The sequence below is a fragment of the Juglans regia genome, chromosome 3 (genome assembly GCF_001411555.2).
Source record: "Juglans regia cultivar Chandler chromosome 3, Walnut 2.0, whole genome shotgun sequence".
Lineage (NCBI taxonomy): Eukaryota > Viridiplantae > Streptophyta > Magnoliopsida > Fagales > Juglandaceae > Juglans > Juglans regia.
The window spans coordinates 2,821,130-2,845,641 of NC_049903.1; the positions used below are offsets into that span (position 1 = coordinate 2,821,130).

Sequence of the window (24,512 nt, forward strand, 5' to 3'; positions counted from 1 at the left end):
GTCAAGTGAGGAACTATGGTGATGCGGTGCGAGGCTGCGAACTGCAGAGGAGTAGCAGCTGAGCTCTGAGAGCATTTCTTTAAAATTTGTGAAGCAAATCTGCATCTCTGTCAAATATAAAGAAAGGTGCGCTTCTGTTTTCTTTACACGCATTCGATCGTATCGCCGGTAACAGGTCTAGGGTTTGAATTAACCGATCCTTTGTTTGCTTGTTTCCAATGACTGGCGATTGGATCTAAATTTAGATTTCTTTGTATCTCTTCCGAATAACGAAATCTACTGCTTAGTTTTGTTCCAGCGATTTCGTTTACCTTAATGCAATTCATTTGATTCGAATTTTGTTTCAAGTATTTCGCTGTTTTTTGCGTCAATATTTTTTCGTTGTTTTCTCATAGAAAAAGCTTACTCATAAATACGTCCAATGTATTGGCTATGCCTTCAATAATGAATAAAACTTCTTGATTACCTATAACAAAAAATAGAAATTTTCATGCGAAATTACAATAACATCTTTTCGAATGCATCTTAGATTCTTATTTCCAATTTCCGCTATCTTAGATAGCCCATCTCCGCATATCATTCTCGATCTCCTTTGCTTTGGTGCTAGTTGTTGTAAATATTATTTTCTCAAACGCTGTATTTTTTCCACATTAAGATTTTGTTGACACAAAGAGGTGAAATTCAGTTGCTTTGAGATATTAATCTGTCAAGCCGCTAAAGAAGCGTCTGATCAAATGCCCTCGGGCCTCAACCTCAAGTAAAACAGGGGCTAGAACAAAATTATTTTCTGAAACATTTTATGTGAAAATATTTATCTTTCAGAAAAAGTGGATGATAAAACTTTTGCTCAAATGGATGCAAACCAGATATCCTAGTTTGGCCCGTTTAGTCTTAAGAGTGTAAATATTGTATCTGAGGAATCAAATGTTGTATAAGCTCTGATTGTTGTATTTCTTTGAAAAATTGGTCAGAATTTAGTTAGTTGGAAGAGAACCATGGATCTGGACCCTGCAGAACGTAGGCATTTGGAGGAGAGGATACTCCCCTGATGAAGACCATTAAGGGTGCAACAACTGGTTTTGTTTCCAGAACTATTTTTGGGACCATTGCTGCCACATGGTATGATGTGCCTCGTGTCGAGCGAAATGTTGCTCTTCCAGGTCTAATAAGGAGCCTGAAGATGATGGGTAACTATGGGATGACATTTGCTGCGATTGGGGGAGTTTACATTGGAGTTGAGCGGCTCTTGCAGAATAAAAGGCTGAAGAGAGACTTTGTCAATGGAGCTGTTGGTGGTTTTGTTGCCGGGGCAACTGTTCTAGGTTTCAAAGGCAAGTATATCTCTATTGCTGTGTATTTTTCACTCCATTTTTAGCTTTCTTCCATAGCTGTAGAGAGTGTAACATGTGATAATTGGTTTGGTTTGGTGATGGCTGACGTTAGTTTGAAAAGGTGATTGTACTTCCAAACCAAAAAAAAATGAAAAAGAGACTGAAAGTGATAACTGGAGATCTAACCTTTAATTGGGAATGAAAAGAAGAATCCTCACCCCCCCCCCCCCCCCCCAAAAAAAAAAAAAAAAAATTGATAACTGGAGATCTTAACTTTTAACATTAGCATCATCATCACTTAAATACAGGGACTGATAGCGTGGGTACAGGAATGTGGGATGCTTTTATGCTGCTTAGTTGGTTTCGCACTTGGGTTGTAGTGATGTCTATCTTAACTCTAAACCATTTTTTATCTAGCTAGATCGTTTAGATACGTGATAACTATAATATTCATATGAGTGAATTCAAAGTATTCATTTATCGTACTTTGAGGAAGAGGGGACTTATTGTGATGGATTGGTGCTACTTGTGTAAAAAGCAAGGAGAATTGGTGGATCACTTATTATTGTATTGTGAGGTGACAAGGGTGTTGTGGGATGAGATCTTTAGAAGAGTTGACGTCGCTTGGGTAATGCCTCTAAGGGTGGTTGATTTACTGGCTGGTTGGTCGGAGATTCAAGGCTGTCATCAAGTGGCAGCAGTGTGGAAGATTATTCCACTGTGTTATGTGGTGTATTTAGGCGGAACGGAATGAGCGTTGCTTTGAAGATAAAGAGTGCACAATGGCAGAGCTTCAGAATTTTTTTATACACACTTTATTGCTTTGGTTTTCTGCTATTGTATTTAAGAACAATGCTCATGATTTTCTATCCTTAATTTATTGTTCCTAGAATGTATTTAAGTCTTCTTTTGTATACTTCTTGTGTACACGGACTATGCCTATTTCATTCATATCAATGAAATTTACCTTTTATTTGTAAAAAAGAAAAGAAAGTACTCCTTTATCATGTCAAACTAAAAGAAAACCTGTACCTTCTTTCAGCCTTCAATTTAAAGTTATGCTTCTCATTACGGGTGCACGTTTGAGCTTAACATATCCTATGCAGGGCCAGATTCGAGCTTGATTGACACTGGCCCCAATATGCTTGTTATCTTCATTGAGCTTTTTTGTCAATTTTACTGGTTGATGTGCTATCCATTCAGCTTATAGAGTGTGGAGATGAGGTCCCCATCCTGGGTGATTGGATCAGGATTTTTAGTTCTTAAATTATGTTATTGTGTTGGCAAATAGATTGTTGTCATCGACAAGCATTATTGTCGGTTAACATGCTCTGCCCATTTTACAGGAAGGAGCATTAAAACAGCCATTTCTGCTGGAACAGCATTGGCAGTCACTTCTGCTGTTATTGATGCAGGAGGTCAGACCACAAAGAATTGACACTGGAAAGGAGTACTACCCTTACACCACCAAGAAAAGATCCACTCTAGATTGATAAAGTTTCATTGCTGCTTTTTGTAAGAAGCCAGTGGCATCATACTGGGTAAATTCATCACTGTTTTCTCCACCGGTCATATGTCTGTTCGAAGAGATGTAATCGTACTCCCTGAAATCTCTCTGTGCTTTTTTTAAAATCTCAAGGTTTTATAGCTTGAGACGGAATTGGGAGTGCAAGAAATTCGACAGGATTGAACATCTTGATCTAAGTTTTATTTGGTTTCTTCTTGTGCACTTTGAGACCAACAAAAGAACAAGAATAATGATAGACACAGCTCTATTGCATGCATGATTTTATCTTGATAAAGGTGCGATTGCATGATCGATCCAAGCACAAGATTAAGAATAATGATAGATACCCAGCTACGATACTAGAACCAAAAAAAAGAATCATCCTGATCGCGATGACAATCCCATCCTGAAGTACGATCGATCCAAGCACAAGTAACTGTTTATTTGCCCAGTTGACTGGAGCAAAATCAAATAACCCGTCACAAGGCAGAAATATTGAAGCCCTTACCAACAATTTGGCATGAATATTTGTTTGTATGTATATATATATATAAGTAAGTATTTGTATTACTTATGGGTACATACAAAGATGTTAAAAGCATCATATACTACAAATATTTTGAATGCAGATTACAGATAGTAAAAAGTTTCAGAACCCATCGGCTTTATCCAAGTAGCAGAAGGAAAGTGAATAAGATCAAAAAGAGTTCTCTTCACTGAAAACTACAGACGAGAAAGATTTGAGTTAACGGGAAAGTGCGGAACCAGAATCGGTGCTCGAGTTTCTGTTTCAATGAAATTCTGTCTGAGAGGCTGATTCACTGCACCATGGCCTACCCAATCGATTGACACGCGAGAAGGGCGATAAAAGCAGCAACAGATGGATGATAAGAATCCCATCCTCTCTTTCTATCTTTGATCACTCCCTCTCTAGTGTTGATGCAAAAATCTGTAAGCACTTTCGTATAGAGCCTAATACAGAGTTTGTGGCGAACAACTCTCGCTCTCGCGTTCTCTGATATTCTTTTTCAGTCAATGTTTTTTGGTAAAATTGTTGATGACTGGTAGCTTTTGCATCTTTTTCAGTTTGTTTTTTCTTTAATTATATTTTCAACTGTAGGTTTACCCAGCCTGCGTTTTCCCACCGCCAAGTTGAGCTGGGGTAAAAGGATAAAGATAATCTTATTACTCTTTTATTATTTATTTATTATTTATTTATTACTTTTAAATATTATTATATTTTATTTGATTTATTAGATTTATTTTATAATAAAAATAATTTTATAATTTAATGAATTCCATCAAATTATATTAATTTATAAAATTATTTTTAGAGTAGTGATACACCTACAACACATTTTACAACACATTGTACAACAATGTGTTGTAAAATGTATTGTAGATAAATCATTTTCCTTCTATTTATGGGCTGAGGTTTACGGAATAAGAAAATGGTAATTTGTCTCCTGTATTTAAATTTTTTTTATTTAATGATTAAGAAAATAATTTTTAATATATTAATATATTTTTTTAACATTTAAATATATTAAAAAAAAATCATATTTGTACTAAATAGCACGCCCAGCAATACCCTTACGGAATATAGCGGCACTCGAAGAGGCAGAGCGTTTCTAAACTTGGTACTGGTAGTACGTGGAGAGGCAGGTGCTTGCCGCACTTCGGCTCCAACGTTCGCACTCCGCAGACCAGAATTTTCAAATGAAAAAGGAAGGCTTGTGGGTTTTGGAAGGCCCAACATAGAGTGAGGTGACTGGCGCCAGAGATTGAAGTAACATATCCAGTCCAGTTATGCATGCCACGTGGCAAAAATCCATTGCTCCTTCTAAATTTCTTGAGCCACTCTGTCTATAATTTGTTAAGTTAGCGAGCCATTGAGTGGGAGAGAGAAGCGTGGATAAAGCTCTTAGAATGGCAGGCATTGGGTTTTCTTCGGCGCTCTCTGCCACCAGGTAAAATCTCAACCTCATAGCGAATAGACGTTAATGTATGAATACTCGCATTCATGAGTTCTGGCTTCTCCATTTTGCTTTTTCGTTTTCACTTTTTATATCTCATACTTTGGTTTCAGTTTCTCCTTACAGAAGATAAAGCAATAAAAAGTTACATTTCAAGTTAATTAATGTGAATTCTCTTTCTTATGGAGTGAAAAAGAACAATAGATTGAATCTTTATCGACTTGGCCAATTCACATGAGTTCCTCATTCTTATGGAATTATTGACAAATCACAAATGGAGCATGGGAAAAATAAAATTTTATTTTAGTTTCTTTAGCTTAGTTTTCTCAGACGTCAACTGAGGGTTACAGAGAAATTTGAGCTTTTTCTAGTGAGATCACCTTTGAGAAAAATTCATTTATGATTTGTCCCCTGTGCCCCAGAGCAAATAAGGTCCAATTAGCAGTGACCTACATGGTTTCGGCCCTCAGGCCAGATTTGTTCTCGGTTGAGAGGAAACATTGTGTTTTTTCCCTTATGAGCGATTTTGCCGCATTGTTTTCACTTCTAATCACAACCATTATTCTACTTTCTTCTCTCTTGTAGAGTAGAGTCACGTTATTGATTAAATGGGATTGGGGGGGGGGGTGAGCGTGGAAGTTTTTGTCTGAGTCTCGGTTGTTTTGCTTTGAACGAATAACAAATTTATCTGAACTAAGATAGTTTTATTCATCTCAAGTTATTGAGGGTTTAGTTTGAATTACCCATATGGGTGAACTTGCTATGAGATGTTATGTATAATGAAGCCAAAGCATTCACTTACTAAGACAATGGTTGGATCTATGAGTAAGGCAGTAAGGGATCAAGCTTGTGTTTTCAGAAACTTCCAGACATCTTGGTTGGCATCCGAAACTCACAGTGGAAGGACCATGCCAGGGAAACTAAATCATCGGAAAAATTTGAATGTTAAAGCAGAAGTAAATTATGTGGATGCTGAAGAAGCAAAGAAACTAATAGCAGTCGAGGAGTACGCAATTCTGGATGTGCGGGACAAATCTCAATATGACCGAGCTCATATTAAATCATGCTCTCATGTGCCTCTTTTCATTGAAAACAAAGATGGTGATTTTGGTAAGGTTTCTTCCTATCCGTGTCTGTTGTTGTTAATACATCGTTCACTCTTTATCCTTTCTATATGCCTCCTCAAAAAATTAGACTTTAGTATTTAGGCTCCATAATTTTTAGCTGGTAAGTTTTGGTACAGGTACAATTATAAAGAGGACCCTGCACAACAATTTCTCAGGTTTGTTCTTTGGGCTGCCGTTCACTAAGCCCAACCCTGATTTTGTGCAATCTATTAAGAGCCAATTTTCGCCTGAAAGTAAACTCTTGCTTGTTTGTCAGGAGGGACTGAGGTTAGTTTCCCAGTTGTGTCTAAATGTTTTACTGTGTAGTTTCAGAGAATAGTTCTCAGCTTTCATTAAAGTAGATACAATTTTAGGTGGGAGTTTGCCACAAAAAGTTTTTAATTGCTAATTAATGGAATAGTAAGACTTTAATTTAGTTTCAAGATGCATGATTGAGGCATGCCCTTTGGAGAGGCCAGCCATGAATTTTGAGGCTCTCATGGTACCTTCTTTGTTCTTTCTTCGTAGGTCAGATTGAACTATTAACTGACTTGAATTGGGTTTTTATTCTTTCGTTATGGCATTCAAGCTTGGTGTGGCTCATACCAATGAACGGCTCTTTCAGATTCTTAAACCACAAACTAGCTAGCTATAGTTGATGTGTAGTGAAGAGAGAAGTATGCATTCAAATAAATTGATACTTACATTGATGAGATGGCTTTATATCGAGTTATTTTCTGCCTAATCTAGGAACCAAACCTTTTGACAGGGTTCTGTTTCCTTTTCAATGTCAAGGTCTGTTGCTGCTGCTAATAAGCTAGAGCAAGCTGGTTTTCAAAACATAGCATGCATAACATCGGGGCTTCAATCCGCGAAACCAGGTTAAAATTTCACTACTTTTACCGAACTGGGCTAATCCCGTGTGTGCATGTAAAGAAAGGAAACAATTTTGTTTGCAGGAACTTTTGATTCTGTCGGAACCACCGAGTTGCAGGATGCAGGCAAAGCTGGATTGGTCACTATTCAAGGAAAGATCTCGACCGTGCTAGGAACAGTCCTTATCTGTGAGTTCTTCAAGAGTCCCTTGGGTCTACTATGCTGATGGAATAGATCTCTTCTTCTTTTTAAATATTAATGCATCGTGCAGGTGCATATCTATTCATTACATTCTTCCCGGAGCAAGCAGAGAAACTATTCCAAATTGCACCAGTGAGCTAGTAGGGCTTCATAAAGGCCAGCCAAAAAGTTTTGCAGTTCCTCTTATGTTTTTAAAATAAATGATTTTTCAGTCCTTGCTGATTGATTATACGATAACTAAGAAGTCTAAGATTCGTATTTGAATCAAAGTGAGTTGAAATTGCATTAAACTCTGAAGATACGCGTGTAGTTGTTTTTCTTAAGTCAAATACATACCATGCATACATGCGTTGGTTATCATATATATGAACTTTGGAAGGTAGATAGGTTCCAAGTTTAACATGGAGATTGGAGAGTCGCAATTTGCTCTCTAATGTAGTCAGGCATGAAATATAAGATCCGTGAGATTCAGTGATATAAACGCCAACAAAATCTTCCATAATAGAATGATCTTATTAGAGGCTAAAGCCATCTCAAATCATAAAAACACACACACAAAAACACCTTTTTCCTCTTCAAATTCATCGGCAAATTCACTGGGGAAATGGTAAACTCACAACAAACGGTCAAAACTTTTGAAAGCGTAAGAGAAATTCAGCATGCTACACCAAGAAAAAAAAAAAAAAACTGTTAACCTTGTTAACAAAATATTACAGCCAGAATTTCCTTTTATTCAAAAATTAAATATTACAATGAGATTAGGAAATGTTTTGTGAATTCCACTCTGTGCACCACTATCAAAATGAATATATAGCTTTACCATTCTGCAGTAAATTGAGTTGATTCTCAGCTGCCTCAAGAGTACCACCAGGAGTGGCAATGTGAACTTGGTGACGGTTGAAAAATAAAACTAGAGAACTTACTTCTGTACCATCCCTAATTGTGCCATTTCATTATAACGATCTATCAGTCGCCTTGTAGGCAGTAAAGCTGACGGATGTTCCCCGAAGCTGTGCCAATCATAAGAGAACATGATTAAACCTCATTTAAATGATATGTGGGACTCTTCAGAACAAGAAAAAAATCTACATATTATAAGCTTATTATTTTTATTATTATTGGCAAAGACAACTATGTCACAAAAATAACAAGACTCCAGCCAACGCAATCTTGTATGCTAGAGCATCGGACATTTTGCAAACCCAAAGTTATCTATCTTCTCATTCGCATTAACTAAAGAAAAACAAGCCCAAGGAAAGAGGAAAGAAAAATGGAAAGAGACAAAAGATATAGACCAATTTCCATTATAGAAACTCCATAACAGAGGTATTCGAAAGTTGAGTAAGACATAAAGCTCGACGGTCAAAAATTTCCAAAAATGTAGTGAGTGATGTGATGTTTCAATATTACTTGCTCTCACAGATGTTACTTCACGACTCAAACAGAAGCAAACCATTTTAAGTTTGGGTTTTTTGCTAATTTATTTGGAATAAACGTCGTAACATTAATGCTCAAACACAAGGCAACTGTAACAATCCTAATGACAAATGTGGATAGCAAGCAAGAAAGAAATCCTAAACGATTTTTCACACAAGCAGTAAAATGATTTTGAAAGCTGACTCAACCAAAGATCTAACTCAATAAAATTATAACTTGTATAAAACATTTTTACATTGTCAAAGAAATAAAAAGTGACTAGTAGAATTCTGTGCATGAATAGGGATGCACATGACTAGTAGAATTCTGGTCCATATGCATATAACTTTCCAGCAGATTATAGACTCTGTGCCTCGATAAAACAAAAACAGATGAAAGAGAAATCATTACCATATAACCAGTCTTTGAAATAAACATGGAGTGCAGAAGATAACTCCCGTTTCCGATTTTCCTCAAGTGGTGCTTCCCTCAATAGTTGTTTTATCTCCCCCAAATTCTTTTGCTGGAAAAATAATCATGTAGTTCAAACCAAATCAAGAGACCCTATCGTATAACAGCACTTTGGTACACAGCAAGCCTGGGTAATATAATAACAATGAAGCATTTCAGTTCAGTAAGGTTCAGTGGACATACATTTCTCTGCTGAGCCATCGAATAAACATCCGGTAATGGAAATGGGTTGCCTTTTGTAGACCCAGAGGATTCACCTCCAAACCAGTCCGGAATCTGTGCATCAAGGGAAAAAAAGGGATATACACAGCCAATAAGTCAAAGAAGAGGAAATCGAACCCTCCGAGTCTCCCACACACCAAGAAATTCATACAATAACCAAGTCAAATACACACACAAACATACACCCCATGAGAATAAAAAAACATAAAAATAAATTATAACAAAGATCATGCCCAGAAATCTAGGTAATGGCCTTCATACACTACTTAATTCCTCACAACACCACCCAACAAACATAGCACCGAAAAAAACTCGTAGCAAGTTACACAAGACAAGTATAAAATATACCAAAAAATTTGTGAACTGATCAGGGTCCAGGCGCATAGCTGACTCGGCCTGCACATCAGAGACACCTGCCGGATGAGATAATGAATCGTGTGGATCAACCACTCCTAGTGTCAGAGGTTCGTCCCATCTATTAATTGTAGCCTCAACGCCAACGTCATTCATGTGCTCCTCCAAATGCGCGTAAAATGTATTGTATGGTGCCACCTAAAAAATTGGCGCAATGAAAAGTATTTCTGAAAATGTTAAACAATAATAGATAAAAACACTTTAAATAATGCTGCTTAACAAAATGCTTCATTGGTTGCAGGAGGAAATTTGGGCTGGGTCCTATTCATGTTTTGAACAGTGACAGTATTTCATTTAAAATCAAATTGGCATCGGAGCTTTACAGACAACATAAGAATGACCACATAATTACTTCTTCTTTTTATATAGGTAAGAATGACCACATAATTGCAGACTCAATATTTTCAAATTTGACAATTATGATAGACTTTATGCAGAACCACACTTGAGTAACCTTCATTAATTGTATATTACTATGTAAATATAACATTATAGCCAATCTGTGCTGGCTAGCAACTTCATGGGGGGAATTGAAGTAAATAGTTTGAGACAACCACCTGCAGCTTATGGTTATCACCAACAATAAGTGGTCGCTGGTTTACACCCAAAAAGAACACACATTCTCTGCAGTTTGCTATGCAGATTCGCTTTGCTGCTGTAATCACATGAACTCGTTCACAATGCTCAACCCTTACAGCCTGTAAAAGCCAATCATTTACAATGCATCCATGTCAGTTTCCATTCGGATGATGTTTTCTGTTCATAATTAATGAGTCGAAGTGAGTAAAAAATTAGTGGCACGTCTGTTGATTACCAAGTTGATCACTTGACATAAGCATGCATTATATGCCAGGTATGTTAACATTGAGGTAAAATGGGCGGTTCACAAAGCTACAAGTACAGACAAGCAAGATTGGTTCAACCCAGGATACCTATTGTAGGGCAAGCGACACAAGAAAACAAGTATTGAATAATGGATAACATCCTGCAGGGCAGTTTTGAGTGAAAAAACCTTTCTACTCAATCCTCCCATCCTGGTACCGCTAAAACCTGGTTGACAGATACATCTAATCTCAAAGAACCAAGGTTAAATGATCACATGATGGATAATTAAGTTGTTAGATATTTAATGCCATCTGACTTGATGGGTAACTTTAATATTAAGCATCCTTTGATGACCATCGACGCTGGTCTTTGTGAAAATCGACGCTGGTCTTTGTGAAAATCCCTTCTCTGTAACGCAACCGTGTCTAACATACAAAATTAAAGAACTCACCCTATCAATATTTAATGCCATCTGACTTGATGAGTCACTTTAATATTGAGCATCCTTTGATGACCATCGACGCTGGTCTTTGTGAAAATTCCTTCTCTGTAACGTGACCGTGTCTGACATACAAAATTAAAAAACTCACCCTATAATATTTAATGCCGTCTGACTTGATGGGTCACTTTAATATTGAGCATCGTTTCTTGTCTCTCTTGCGCCCTCTTAGTCAGGGCTCCCTATTGAATATACTGGGCTAGGCCTATTCTTTGAGCAATATAGTTTTCTTACTTATAAAAAAATATATATATATTGAGCATCCTTTGATGACCATAGACGCTGGTCTTTGTGAAAATTCCTTCTCTGTAACGTGACTGTGTCTGACATACAAAATTAAAGAACTCACCCTATCATATTTTTCATAGCTACAAGTTCAGACTCCTGAAAATTCACATGTATTAAAAATACACCTGTATGGTATTTATAACATTAGTGTACCACACTCCAGCTAATTATAGGCACCAGTATATATCCTTCTTCCTTCTCAACCACTAAATCAATGTTTTAAGCAGATCACGATGGTCATAATGATTTATATACACATTAGTTGCAGATCTTATATTTTTCAACAGTGATTAATTGATCATATGGTGCCAAAGAGAAATGACCTAATGCAAACAAGAAAGTATATACAAGACACGAACGCAAAATGAACTAATATTCACTAGGCTTCAAAAATTCACTGTAGAAGAAAATTTAAAAAATTAAAAAATAATAATAATAATAATGATAATGAAGCACCAAGCAAACCATAAGCATGTCGTAGTAAAATAGAATGTACTAAAATCTTGGTTTTTACCTTCCCAACTGCTCCAATAACTATAGTGGTATCAGAGCATCCATAAATGGTGGCATATCTCAAAGGTGCTAAGATGTAAATGACAGAATCATGACAATTTAGGACCTGCAATAGCATAAGACCATGTTGAAAGCAGGCCAATACAGAAAACTGACTTTTGAGGAATAAGAACGTGAGTTTATATTATCACACTCAATATGTGCAGAGCATGCCAGACAACATGTTGGCTTAAACAAAACAATACAGAAAACTGACTTCTGAGGAATAAGTACGTGAGTTTATTATCACACTCAATATGTGCAGAGCATGCCAGACAACATGTTGGCTTAAACAAAACATGAGTGATGGAAATCTCCTTTTTGCTAACATAGGCTGCAATAAATTTTATATTAAAGCTTATTCTGATTTTTAGATATCAACTGTACTGCTTAAATCCCAAAAAGCTCAGATATCATCAGAATGAACGGTGCGGTGTTGAACTGTTAGTAGTAAGAATAGAAGCTCTGCCAAGTAAATAATGCCGGAAGGCCCATAAGGTTCGTGTCATGGTCCCACTTTTTTTTCCATGTAAAAAGTGATAGCCACCTAGATAAAGACACCCGGAAGTTTGGAGCTGAGAAAGATTTTTTTTGTTCTAAATTATAGAGAACACTAGCCAGAAGATATCCTGATGCAGCAGAGCACAATTGGACAGAAAAGTAATATCCTCCTTTGAAACCTAATGCCAAAGTTCTAGGCTCTTTTTTTTTTTCTTTTTTTTTTATAAGTAAACAAGTATTATTGATCAAAGAATGGGCAAAAACTGCCAATTACAAAAGCGGTTTGGAAGATGATCCCCGCAAAAACTGCCAATTACAAAAGCGGTTTGGAAGATGATCCCTATCTGTCAATTACAAGTATCTTGTGTGGACAGCCTCCTTAGGCTAGATTCTTACCACGGCAAAATTTCCCTCTTGAAGTCTTTCTAAGTCCCAGCCACTGTTCTAGGCTCTAACAACATTCATTGAAAAACAAAAATAAAAAAAACCTTCCAATCCCACACAAACTGTCCAGGGCTATTAATTAGGCACCAAGTACTACAACTATGCGAACAATGAATATTTTGAACATTGAAAGAACTACATTATTTTTACGGATCAAGATCCCCTTTAGAATGCAGCATTTAAAATTCAAAGTTTCTACCCGAACTTGAGGGCCTCCCATGGAAGAAAAATAGACATAACAAGTACGTTCTACACCATTTATTGCTCATTTAATGCTGCCTAAAATATTTATACGGGCAGCAACAAATGTTGTAGGGGCCACTTAATGTGTCTTTCTCTTTCTCACTCGAGGGGATCTTTTTACATTTTTTGCAGGTAAAGTCGCCAGTTCTATGTATTGCATAAAAGATGATATTAAACATGCATCAAACAGGGGAAAAAAAAAACCGACAGACAACTGAAAGAAACTAATGGAAGTGCAGTTTGTAGGTTGATTCATAGGGGATCCTAAGTCAATCCAATCCAGCCAGGAAGCTATCCTAGTCGCGTCTTCTTAATCTACGATTAGATATGATACCCAGATATCAGTCTAAATGTAAATGCCAAAAAATATTAAATTATATTCATACTCAAATTAATTTTTGGGTCTGCTCTGTGGACGTCAACAGAACCTAAAAGCAAGGATCTAACATCGAGTTTTTCTAAATTCAAAAAAAAAAAATCATGAGGCAATTTCCAAGGATATTATAATTTCATTTTACATAGTATCATAAACCAGCTACGCATTAAAATTCCAGAAACTTTTTTTTTTTTTTGATAAGTAAATTCCAGAAACTAATCAGAATGGATCTAACTCAGTCCAAGTCCAGTCTTCAACCATCAGATCTCATACTTTCAATCTGCTAATAGGCAATAACAAGTAACATTTTCATGCCTAAATTACACGTAAGGAAAGATGTTGTACAATACAAACCTTCACAGAAGAACCTTTAAGATCAGATGCTTGCTTTACAAGTGATGATTTGGAGATCCCTTCAATAAAACTAGAACCTCTAGCACTTGGTGAGGCCTTGATTGAGGTTGTGCAGGCATCGGCCATAGCAACATCCTGATCAGACGCACTCGCTGGACCATTTTCTTTAAGAGAAGCTCTTTCCGAAATATGTTCCAAGGCAGAAGCTATATTTTGTAGCAGCCAATCATGAACTTGTGCTGCAGGAACGGGTACAGCAGGCATATCGGGATCTGAGTTCGCAAAAAATGGAGCATGTTGACTCAACTGAGTTCCTCCAGATCCCTTATCATCAAATTGAATCAGAAACCCAAGGTGCTCAAATCTATCCATAGTCAAAACCTAAAACAATAGGCTTAATTAGCAAGGCCAGAGAAATGCTAACATTCAGACATATTATAAATGCAAAGAGACAAATAACAAGAATAATTAGGAAGTGAAAGCTATGACTAAAAAGAGTAAGTGAATGCCAAGCCGAATAACCTGAAATAGTTGGACTTGGGAATCAAAAATAAAAATAACTCCATATGTTTAATTTTTATCAGTAACAGCAAAAGTAACGGTTCCGCAACTTCCACTCAAACAAAGCATCGACCAAACCCTACATATAAACATTTAGAAGCATGCAAATTGGCAACAAAACCTGTGGTGGTGGGCAATGCCTATTTCATACATATTAATAATGTTATTTTTACCCATTAAAAAAAAAAAACCTATGATGTCCAAAGTGCAGCTAAGTAATGGCCCAGGTGCTTGCACCTTATGTCAAGTACAGAAAATTCAACTAAAGTATTGAGCCAGTCCATGAGATTCATGTTTAAGATGATATCATGAAAACTTGCTGGATAAAATGAAATAAGAAACCATGAGCTCCTTTTTTGATAAGTAAGAAACCATGAGCTTCAAATGTATTTTATGGGAGACCTGGGATTCAGAACTCCTGTGGCACTGAGACTCTAAGCATCATTGATACCAATTTAGCCGGAACCAACAGTGGTATTAAGTGATAGACAGGGATCGGGTCTGGGACATGTACAAAGTTTTTATTTTATTTTTTTCTAATTGGATGAAAAATGTTAAAAAAATATGCTAGCACTAAGTTCTTCATCTAATAGGGCATGAAATATTGTACTAAACAGAAGGAGAAAATAAAAAGCAATGAAAAAGAAGTATAAAGGCTCCACCAAACTAAAAATGAAAAAGAGCAGCTGTTTACAAACCAGGGATTCTTCGCCTTCGCCTTCCCCTTCCACAGGCTCTGCTAGGAGAGAGAGGATGTTAGCCAAGTGCTTTTGTAGATATGATAACTGATGAGCCTCTTCATCAGCTTGTGATGGCATTAACCGACGGCTGTTGCTACGTACAAGCTGTCATATGCTTTAGACAAAGTCAATAAAATTTGAAACATGACAAAGTTTCTAGAGAAAACTTAATTTTTTCTTTCAATAAGGTCTTAGTTGAAATTTCTGACAAGTAACAGGAAAGCAGAGAGGGGCAGTGAAATCCTGCATATTAAAAAATTCAGACAAGGTTTTATGCTAAATAGGATAAATTAAAATTTAGGCTCTACATTCATGCACTTCCGATAAAAAATAAAAAATAATAATTGTCCATGCAGTTTGGGTTAATCATATCAATCCCCTTGGAAGAAGTCTGTGAATCAAAGGTTACACAAAACTAGAATATGATTGCAGGTCAATGAATTGTGTCGCTGCCATAGAAATTCTAGCAAATGCATCCTAAAAGTTAAGCTTGGAAAGTCCATATTCAGTGGTTGACAATCAGGTACTCAAGGAGTTCTACTATACACGGAGTCAGGTTCAATAGACATGTCGGAAAAAAAAAAACACTTAAGTTTTGTTTGGGAAGAAAGATGCAATACATATAACATTTTTTATGATATGGAACCTGGCCAATGCAAGGCCCTTTGGACCCACCCCTGGGAGTAAACCTAGGATGCACGGGTGCTGGCTGAGTCCATTTTGAAGTTATTTTAAGACTAATGAAGAAATAAGTTCCTTTTACCAAGGTGCATCAATTCAAGAAGTTCCTTTTGAATCAGATTCACAAAAATAAAATTATAACTACATTTCAGAAACATTGGACAACAAGAAATATAAATATTTGATTCAAACAAGCTTGATAGAAAAGATCGAGGAAAATAAGCTGGATGAAAAAGTTCCTACGCTAATAATAGGACTGTACAGGAACCGATGGGACCGACCGTCGCCAACAGGAACAGGCCACCGGAGTCTGGAACCAATGGAGAACCGCTCGGCCAGCGGTAGGAAATACAAGAAAGCGACATCGGCCGGTTCAGTCTCGGTCTAAACCAGGTTCAAACAGCCAAATCGGCCAATATAATATATATATATTTATATATATCTTAGGTAAAACGACGCCATTTCACGTAAGTGATTTAAATGGCGTCATTTTATACCTACGGTTTTGAAAATATATATATATATATATATGAAATGACGCCGTTTGGTTTAATACACCAAACGGCACCGTTTTGGGTTAGGGCTTCATCCCTAACCCCCCTGTGCCACCCCTCCCCTAGTGCGTCGTTCTCTCTCTCTCTCTCTCCCTCTGATGCCATTGATCTATTTAAGATTTGTTGATGGGATTCTTCAGTTCTTGTTCTGTTGCCGTTCCTCTCTCCCTCCATCCATTTGCGTTGTTTCAAACTTTCAGGCTTTCGGCTCTCTCTCTCAGATTCTCTACTCTCCAATTCATTTGAGGTTTGTTGATGAGGTTCTTGGAATGATTTTGTTATGAGATTTGTTGATGGGGTTCTTTTAATTTTTCTAGTTTTTGTAATGATTTTGTGGTGAATTCTTTGATGGGTTTCTGAAGTGTAAATCGACGGGAATCACCGTTGAACTGATGGTAACCTGCCGAAACTATGCTGGCCGGTTTTACACCCCTTCATAGGCCGGTCTCGCTCGGTATCACCCCTGACAAATATGTCGGTGCGGTAGGTCGGTTTTCACCCCTAGTGGATAGCAGTAATTCACCAAATTACCCATGAAAAAAAATGCATCGAATTCCACTTTAAAAAAGAAGAAGAATAAGAAGAACTGAAGAAGAAGAAGAAGAAAGAATAATATAAATAAACCGAATTCCTCCCGAATAACAATGTAACACCAAGACCAATAAACCAATTGATTGCAAACTCCTCGCAATTAATTTGCATCCAAATCCACATGTATAAATAAAGTTTCCCCAGAACGTAATGAAAAAGGAATTATGCATTTCGAATTCGCACCCACATTGTAAAAGAAATCCAGAGCAATTAAGAAAATCACCTGGAGTGGCGACAATGCGGACAAGTAGCCATCGAATGCGGAGGTGGAGGGCCAGACATCGGCGACGGCGGCTGAGTCCTTGTGCGTTCTCGGGAGCAGCTTCTTGTAGGACTGGATGTAGAGGAAGAGGAGCAGATCGTGGACATCAGCGGCCACGGAGTCAATATCTTCGGGTTTAGAGCTGAAGACCGGATCGGAGTCGGAGTGGAGGACGGAAGCGAGGGTGTCGAGGACGAGGCGGGCGTGGTCCAGGGAGATCTGGAGGGACTCGGAGAGGGAGGCAGAGTCGACCCGGCGAGTGGTGGTGTCGGAGGATGAGAGGAGGGATTGCTTAAGGGGGATTAGGGATTGAGTAGGGTCGGTGAAGACGAGCTTCGGAATTGGGAGGAGGCCATGCTCGAAGGGCTCCCGCCTAGGGTGGAGAAGAGAGAGAGGATTGGGGCTCGGTTCTTTGGCCGAATTCGACGAAGATGTTGATGTTTCAATGGGGTCGCTCATGGCGTAGACAAAGAAAGAGACTCTTTAGGGGAGAGAGAGAGAGAGAGAGAGAGAGAGAGAGGGGGTTGCAGATCTTTGAGGAATACAGTGAGAGAGAAAGAGGGGAAGGGCGGTGGGGATCAGATGTGTGGAAATTGAGGGGGAAGAGACTGCGTGGGCGTTTGTTATTGGATGATGGGAGTGGGAGCTAAACCAGAAGCAGCGAGGCCGAACTCGATTAATGCGATGTACATTGTACTAGAAGAGGAAGCTTAATCAATGTGATCATCTCTTCAGTTTATTGTTCTTCAGAAAAAAACAAAGAAAAATACCGAAATTTAAAAGAATATAACTAAAATCTTACAATGTTGTTTCAGAATGAGCATGTCAGGGACTGAAAAATCTTCGTATACTCAACAGTGTATTTCACCTTAAAAACGTCTGTTTATGAAAATTTATAAAATACATTTTATTTATTATCATTTTATTATGCATTAAATGATTCATAATTAATTTAAATAATATTATCTTTTATATTTTAAATGATTTTTGTATATCAATTAATTAAAATGTATCACACGGGGTATTAAAGTAATAAAATATGCGATATCTTCCGGAAAACATTTCAATTCTAGCATTCCCATCCCATATATATATACAGGGACATTGTACAGTGTTATATATTATTTTACTTTACTTTCAGCTGCTTTTTTCCTTCCATTGAAATGAATTTCGGACGTCCTGGGATTATCATACTATTTTTTTTATTACGCTATTTATCATCTCACATTACATATTATATGTATTTAAATTTTTTTATTTTTATTAAAATTAATTGAATTATTTTACTTATTATCTATATACTATCATACAAAAAAAAATTAAAAGAAGCGTGTTGTGTGAAATTCTTGTGTATATATATATTTTTTTACGTGCATGTGCTCGCGCGCACTACTTTTTGCTTTTCTGGGAGTGGATGAGGCTTGGGAATATGCATTGACAACCAGCTCAATTGGATAAAAATAAAAAATAAAAACTCAAAAATCAATGTCTTATTGAAATTTTCCCATACCAAATGCCCTTAAAAGCTACTGGTTATTCTGCTCAATGCAAATTTAGGATCTAATGTATCGTACTAATTTATGGTTTTCAAGTATTACAGCCACGAATATATCTCATAAAAATAAATTTATAAATTGACATAAATTTATTCTTTCTTAATTCTTACCACAAAATTATCACCATGTCATGATTTTCGAATACACTAACCTATAATGCATAGCATCGATCTAAACAAAACTTATGGTAAATTATCTATATATAATAATTTCGCTTTTATGCTAACTTTGTAATTCTAAATAACATGTTGTTAAAGGAAGGGCTTATAACAATAGTTAACTCGTCGTCATCATATCATGCCAAATTAGTCAAGTTTCATTTTTGTACCCAAAGTCACCACAGCATATAGCAATTTTTGCGCTATAAATAGATTTTGGCATCCAAGCACTTTCAAAGTTAGATGGTTGGTACTAATCTGTCTCAAAAAGTTTTAACAGCGAAACAAAAAGTGTCACAAAAATTATGTATCATTATGGCGTTCTATATTGCTGCAAACAGTCTCAAATGTCGTCACAAGAAAAGCCAACCATGATTAATTATTGCCACTATAAATTTTCCCAGCAATTTTTTTATTGCTGGAAAATGTTAATTATATTATTGATATTTGTTCTCAAATTCTTGTTTGCTGCAATTATACTGTAGCAAATACTCATTTGCGACCACCAATTATTAATAGTCGTCAATGTTTACTTGTAGCATTATAATCGTTGTAAATAATAATTTTTTACCATAATGTCATACATTTTATCGTGAATGTTGTACAAATTTGTGTGATTGCAAATAGATATTTGCTGTGATTCTTGTTGTAGCAAATAAGTGGTTGGGACAAAAAAAAATTATTCAAACGATTCAAGATCGTCGAAAATAGTGTTACAAAATCATAAAAAATAGTATTAAAAAAAAATAAATAAAAATACACATTTTACACTATATTACAATTCATAAAGCATTTACACAATGTGTTTATTTTATATTCTAAGCAATTACATTATATTACAATTCACAAATTAGCAATTACATTATTTTCTATGGCTCGTTTGTTTTCATATAAGAAATGAAATGAGATGAGATGAGATAAGTTGAGATTAAAGTTAAAAAAATTGAATAAAAAATTGTGTTATAATATATTTTTTAATATTATTTTTGTTTTGAAATTTGAAAAAGTTGAATTGTTTATTTTATTTTTTATTGGAAGTTGAGAAAGTTGTAATGATTAGATAAGATGAGATGAGATGAGATGTTTTTTGAAAACAAAAGAGGCCTAAGTGTGCAACTTTAGATTTCTCAAGGCACATCAAAGTACAAAACCTATAAGCATGTATTATCAAGTCCAAAATACTTATAGAAATCTCTGTGGCATGTTCTTGCAAAAATATTTGATGTCATCCTCAAATGATTATAAAACAAAAAAGTTTTAAAGATATGTTCTCAAATGAAAGGGGGAAAGAAAGAAGCATGTACATGAAATGTTAATCTAATTAAACTCAAGAAGCATAAAACACTTGATAGCATAAATATGTATACATGGCAAAAAACTAAGAACTAACAAAAAATCTCATTTACATGTACAATTGAAAAAGGCCTCAGTGAAAGATGCCAAAGCCACTCCACCTACAATTGGCAAGAGGGAAGAAACTACCCAGATAATGGGTCTCTGTTTGCACAGGATGGTCAAAACTCAAAATTACAAATGAATGTGCTAATCAAATACCATCAAAGATTACTTGCACTAGCACATGTATCATAAGAACATGGACTTTAAGAAGTCACGTATCACAAAAGTAGAGGGGAAACAAGTGGCTTTGCAATCACTTACTCGTCAAATGCAAAAACAATAAGTACTCAATAGGTGGCAAGGAAACAAAAACACCAATATTGTGATAAAAAGAGAAAAATTGTATGTTTTAGCGATAGAAAACAAGTTTAAAGAAAAACACAAACATGAGGTTAAAGATTCAACATTGTTAGAAGAACAATCACTCTAGAAGTTGGCAATAGATGTAAATAATTGATGGTATTACTTGCTCAACATTATAGTAGGAGCAAGTCCAATTTCTGCAAGAGTCAAGAGTACGAAGTTAATAGCTTAGATCATGTGTTATAAGCACAATCCAAATCATTATAGTTGACATTTACCAAGGTGAAAATTCAGAGGTAACAAAGTATCAAACTAATGCACGCAAAGAACAACAACAAATATAAAAGTAGTGTACCTAGACAACAAAGAGATTTTTAGGAAAAGTAGAAAATATAATAGAAATCAACATAAAACCATTTTGAAAATGATAATGAATCTTGGAAATTCATAATAAATTACATTATTAACAATCAAATATTGAAAATTATATTATTATTAAGAAAGAGCAATGCTAAATTACAGTACATTTCTTAACCCGAGACTTAGATGTTAAAATGAACACTGCAGATGGGATGTGAATCTGGGAATGTTCAATCGTAGAATATGGAAAAAATATCCAATCATTTGCTTAATACATTTGCAAATTGTTTCTTATAGAATGTGAATAAACACATTTGATAGAAGCGTGTAAAGACTAAGGATGTGGTAGAAATTTCAACTAATTAGGTATCTGGTTCCTAGAGTGGCTCTTAGATCATATCCTAACTTTTGGCTATTTATGACGTTCTACTCTCGTTTTAGAAAAATTGAGTTTTTTAATAACTTACATTAAATAAATGTGGAGATAGAGAGAGATCACAAACCCAACATGCATTTCAAGACAATCTCTTTTATATTCCAAAATATACTTCTCATAAATAACTTGACCTGCCATTAAGGTAAGATTATATTAGAATCACTAAAGTTATAAATGTTCAAAATCCAAAGAGAGACTTGGAAAGTTTTGGAAAAGTCTTAAATTGTTTTGGAACAACCATATCAGACCATGACTCCAAAACACCAGAACATCATGTTAACACAACCGACACACATTATGTCAACATCCAATTGGAGATTTTACAGTATCTAAATAGTAGAAACCAAAAATATTCCCTAAATTGGTAATTTAAAATAACCAATTCGAAAAAAATAGATTACAGCTTTATAGATAAGTTGAGAGTCCTATATTACAACATGCAATGGAACTTGTAAGGACCCGGACAACATATGCTCACTATTATGCCAAATTCTTATAATCTTGTAGTTTTAGCAACCTTTGCTAGGTATCCAAAATATAAAATAATAAAAAGGTTTGGAGTCTTAATAATTTAAAATTAGGAAAAATATTGAGAACCAAAGAAAATGAGTCCAAATTACAAGTTCTACAATTACAACAAAAGGTTAAGGTTACGAACTTACCCCAAAATCTAGCAAAATCGAAAGCCCGAGACCATCCAAAGTATAGAGAACGAGGAATGAGACAGGCCTGGTTTCGATACGAAAATTGAAGATGATGGAGCTTTGTTGGGGAAAAACATAGGAAATGGCAAGAGAAAAGGGAAATTGAGGAAACATATGAAGTGAGAGAGATAAAAGAGAAAGGAATAGAGCTTACTATAATGGAGATCGAAGGGAGCAGAATGCGGAATACCTTGGGCTATGACATCATGATGGTGGGGCAACCTAATCATGGAGGGGGAGAGAGCGCATTCGAGTGAGTTATAGAGAGAGAGAGAGAGAGACAGACAGACATGCACAAACAGATAGAGAGAAGAGGAGAGAGAGACTCACCAGCTAAGAGAGGTGGCGACATCATGATAGTAGGCGGACAATGATGGGATGGGCGACAAAAAACTCAGAGAAGAGAAAGAGAGTATCAGGCTTAATAGAGAGAGTGATGTGGTTGGGAAAGAAAAAGTAAGGAGAGAAATGCTTTAGGTTTTAAATGATGCTTTTGTGACGGTTTTATATCATCGTAAAAAGACCAATGCCATGCTGCAAAAGACTAAATAAGGAAAATGAGATATGTTTTATTTTTGCGGTGACCATAAAATGCCGCAAAGGGACTTTATTATCGCCCCAAAAATAAATACAAATGTTCACTTATTCAAATTCCACCATTAGCAACAGAAAGTTGAGACGAGGTAAAATTTGTCATAAAAGATGAATTTTAGCGTCGATTTCTCTGGATCATAAATTATTTAATCGCAAAAATCCTATATTCTTGTAGTGTGTATGAAGTCTCTTCTACTAACCACGTCTAAACATTGATTAAGTGGAGATTGGAAGCAATCCATTGGTACTTTAACTTTATCGATATTCCATAGCCTTAATAATTGGGCCAATAAAGGTGACAACCACGTGCTACCATATTTTATTTTTTCCTTTTTCTTGTTTTTTCTGAAAAACAAAAGTCAGAGATTAAGATCAGACAGTCGTGATCATGCGCATTGTTCTAAAGTCCAAAATGATTCATTTAAAAATAAATCGGAGCTGCAAAATTAGCAATCAAAGGGATCAGAGCGTGGACGAATTATGAGAGGAAAAGAACAAGGTGGGATCACCACAACTGACACCCACCCTTCTAATTTGTAGATGCAAAGTACCCATAATTGTATATCTAACCAAACATGCATTTGAAGATTCCTCCAATGAATTATGAATACTCGAAAAGACATCTCCATGCTTATGATTCTTTTTTCTTTTTCACTTTTTATTACCAGAAAGATGTCAAGGATATTCACAAAATTAAGAACGTAGATTCTTCCAGTTTTTTTTTTTTTTTTTGTTTTAAATTAATTTCCTTTAATTGAGTTTTTAAATATATATATATTTTTTTGCATTATGGAGTTTTCACTTCTAGAGACAGTACCAAGTCTATAAAAATATTAAAAATCTGTTTTGAAGTTACTATATATATATATATATTACAATTCTCTATTTTTTATTATTAATTTTTTACTTAAAAAAAAACTAATCATTCAAGAGTTTATTGATACCAGGGATAATTTTTAATATATTTATTTATTTTAAAATAATAATACTAGCAAAAGTTCTATCTATTGCGTCGAGTCCTTTTCGAAGTAAATGGAGGGCCCCGCCCGTCTATGCGTTTTTACATATCATTTATCGATTGGGATTAGGGGTGTAAACTCAAACCGAAAAACCGGAAAACCGGACCGGACCGGACCGAACCGGACCGGTTTTACCGGTTTTGAACCGGTCCGGTCCGGAACCGGTTTTTAAAACGTAAAAACCGGCCGGTTCCGGTCCGGTTCCGGTTCCGGAATTTTTTGGACCGGACCGGACCGATTGATTAAAAAAAAATAAAAAATAATATTTTTATATATAAGTTTTCTATATAATGTATAATTATAAATTTTTATGTGAAATTTTATATATAACATATATATTCATATATGAAATAATTTCTTATTATAATTTATAAATTATTACATAAAATGTTAATACTAAATCACTAAAAGTTTATAACTAATACTAATATATAACTTATAACTATACCAATAGTCTAATATTAATACTATTATATAGTCTAATATATTAATAAAAGTATAAAACAGTTTTTTTTAAATCAATTTTTTTTTTTTTATAAACAAATTTTTAATGACAAATTGTGAAATTTATATTTTTAAAAAACCGGAAAACCGGACCGGACCGGACCGGAAACCGGTAAAACCGGAAGTACCGGTTTAGGAGGGTAACCGGTGCGTAATCGGTTTTGAAAAATATAAAACCGGTACATACCGGTTCGGTCCTAGATTTTATCCAAAATCGGACCGAACCGGACCGGTTACACCCCTAATTGGAATTATTCATTCAAGCTACGTCGATGTTGTCCAACGAAAGCAAAGCAAGGAATATCTGACCACGAAAGACACATGCAAAGGACAAGTCCTTTTGTCTTCGTACATGAATATACTCTTATCACCCCTCACCTCTTCTATTTTCCATGTAACCGTGCTCCAAGAAAGCCACGTGCACGTCCGCACAAAGGCGATCTTGCTCTAATAATTCTGCTGGAGGCAAGTGTCGGCCAGACGAGGGGA

General features: G+C 35.8%; 3 protein-coding genes across 5 annotated transcripts; 2 read left to right on the top strand and 1 right to left on the bottom strand.

Annotated features, from left to right (window-relative positions):
* Positions 1 to 20: 20 nt before the first annotated feature.
* Positions 21 to 3,115, top strand: LOC109008105 (outer envelope pore protein 16-3, chloroplastic/mitochondrial-like). 2 transcript variants are annotated; one of them, XM_018988084.2, is made up of 3 exons: positions 21 to 126; positions 972 to 1,331; positions 2,678 to 3,115. In XM_018988084.2, the coding sequence occupies exons 2-3, from the start codon at positions 1,049 to 1,051 to the stop codon at positions 2,767 to 2,769; spliced, it is 375 nt and encodes a 124-aa protein (XP_018843629.1). In that variant the 5' UTR covers positions 21 to 126; positions 972 to 1,048; the 3' UTR covers positions 2,770 to 3,115. The 2 variants fall into 2 exon arrangements, with proteins under 2 accessions (XP_018843629.1, XP_018843630.1); XM_018988085.1 differs by having other exon boundaries at positions 110 to 175.
* A 1,491-nt stretch (positions 3,116 to 4,606) lies between these two features.
* On the top strand, positions 4,607 to 7,357 carry LOC109008108 (rhodanese-like domain-containing protein 9, chloroplastic). 2 transcript variants are annotated; one of them, XM_018988089.2, is made up of 6 exons: positions 4,607 to 4,808; positions 5,645 to 5,924; positions 6,058 to 6,208; positions 6,716 to 6,801; positions 6,880 to 6,984; positions 7,068 to 7,357. In XM_018988089.2, the coding sequence occupies exons 2-6, from the start codon at positions 5,723 to 5,725 to the stop codon at positions 7,136 to 7,138; spliced, it is 615 nt and encodes a 204-aa protein (XP_018843634.2). In that variant the 5' UTR covers positions 4,607 to 4,808; positions 5,645 to 5,722; the 3' UTR covers positions 7,139 to 7,357. The 2 variants fall into 2 exon arrangements, with proteins under 2 accessions (XP_018843634.2, XP_018843633.2); XM_018988088.2 differs by having other exon boundaries at positions 5,674 to 5,924.
* A 170-nt stretch (positions 7,358 to 7,527) lies between these two features.
* LOC109008107 (TBCC domain-containing protein 1-like) lies at positions 7,528 to 17,681 on the bottom strand. Its single transcript, XM_018988086.2, has 9 exons — positions 16,953 to 17,681; positions 14,862 to 15,008; positions 13,603 to 13,983; positions 11,647 to 11,751; positions 10,078 to 10,218; positions 9,455 to 9,658; positions 9,068 to 9,160; positions 8,825 to 8,936; positions 7,528 to 8,007 (listed from the first exon to the last, which is right to left on the bottom strand). Exons 1-9 carry the CDS (start codon positions 17,448 to 17,450, stop codon positions 7,964 to 7,966), a joined length of 1,725 nt encoding a protein of 574 aa, XP_018843631.1. The 5' UTR covers positions 17,451 to 17,681; the 3' UTR covers positions 7,528 to 7,963.
* Between the last annotated feature and the right edge of the window lie 6,831 nt (positions 17,682 to 24,512).

Excerpts from the sequence above, each read along its gene's own strand:
- LOC109008105 (XM_018988084.2), top strand. The coding sequence starts at position 1,049 with ATGAAGACCATTAAGGGTGCAACAACTGGTTTTGTTTCCAGAACTATT. Across the intron at positions 1,332-2,677 it reads AACTGTTCTAGGTTTCAAAG|GAAGGAGCATTAAAACAGCC; the intron begins GCAAGTATATCT and ends CCCATTTTACAG.
- LOC109008108 (XM_018988088.2), top strand. The coding sequence starts at position 4,768 with ATGGCAGGCATTGGGTTTTCTTCGGCGCTCTCTGCCACCAG. Across the intron at positions 6,802-6,879 it reads GCTTCAATCCGCGAAACCAG|GAACTTTTGATTCTGTCGGA; the intron begins GTTAAAATTTCA and ends TTTTGTTTGCAG. Across the intron at positions 6,985-7,067 it reads GCTAGGAACAGTCCTTATCT|GTGCATATCTATTCATTACA; the intron begins GTGAGTTCTTCA and ends TGCATCGTGCAG.
- LOC109008107 (XM_018988086.2), bottom strand. The coding sequence starts at position 17,450 with ATGAGCGACCCCATTGAAACATCAACATCTTCGTCGAATTCGGCCAAA. Across the intron at positions 11,752-13,602 it reads TTAAAGGTTCTTCTGTGAAG|GTCCTAAATTGTCATGATTC; the intron begins GTTTGTATTGTA and ends ATGCTATTGCAG. Across the intron at positions 9,161-9,454 it reads ATCAGTTCACAAATTTTTTG|ATTCCGGACTGGTTTGGAGG; the intron begins GTATATTTTATA and ends CTTGATGCACAG.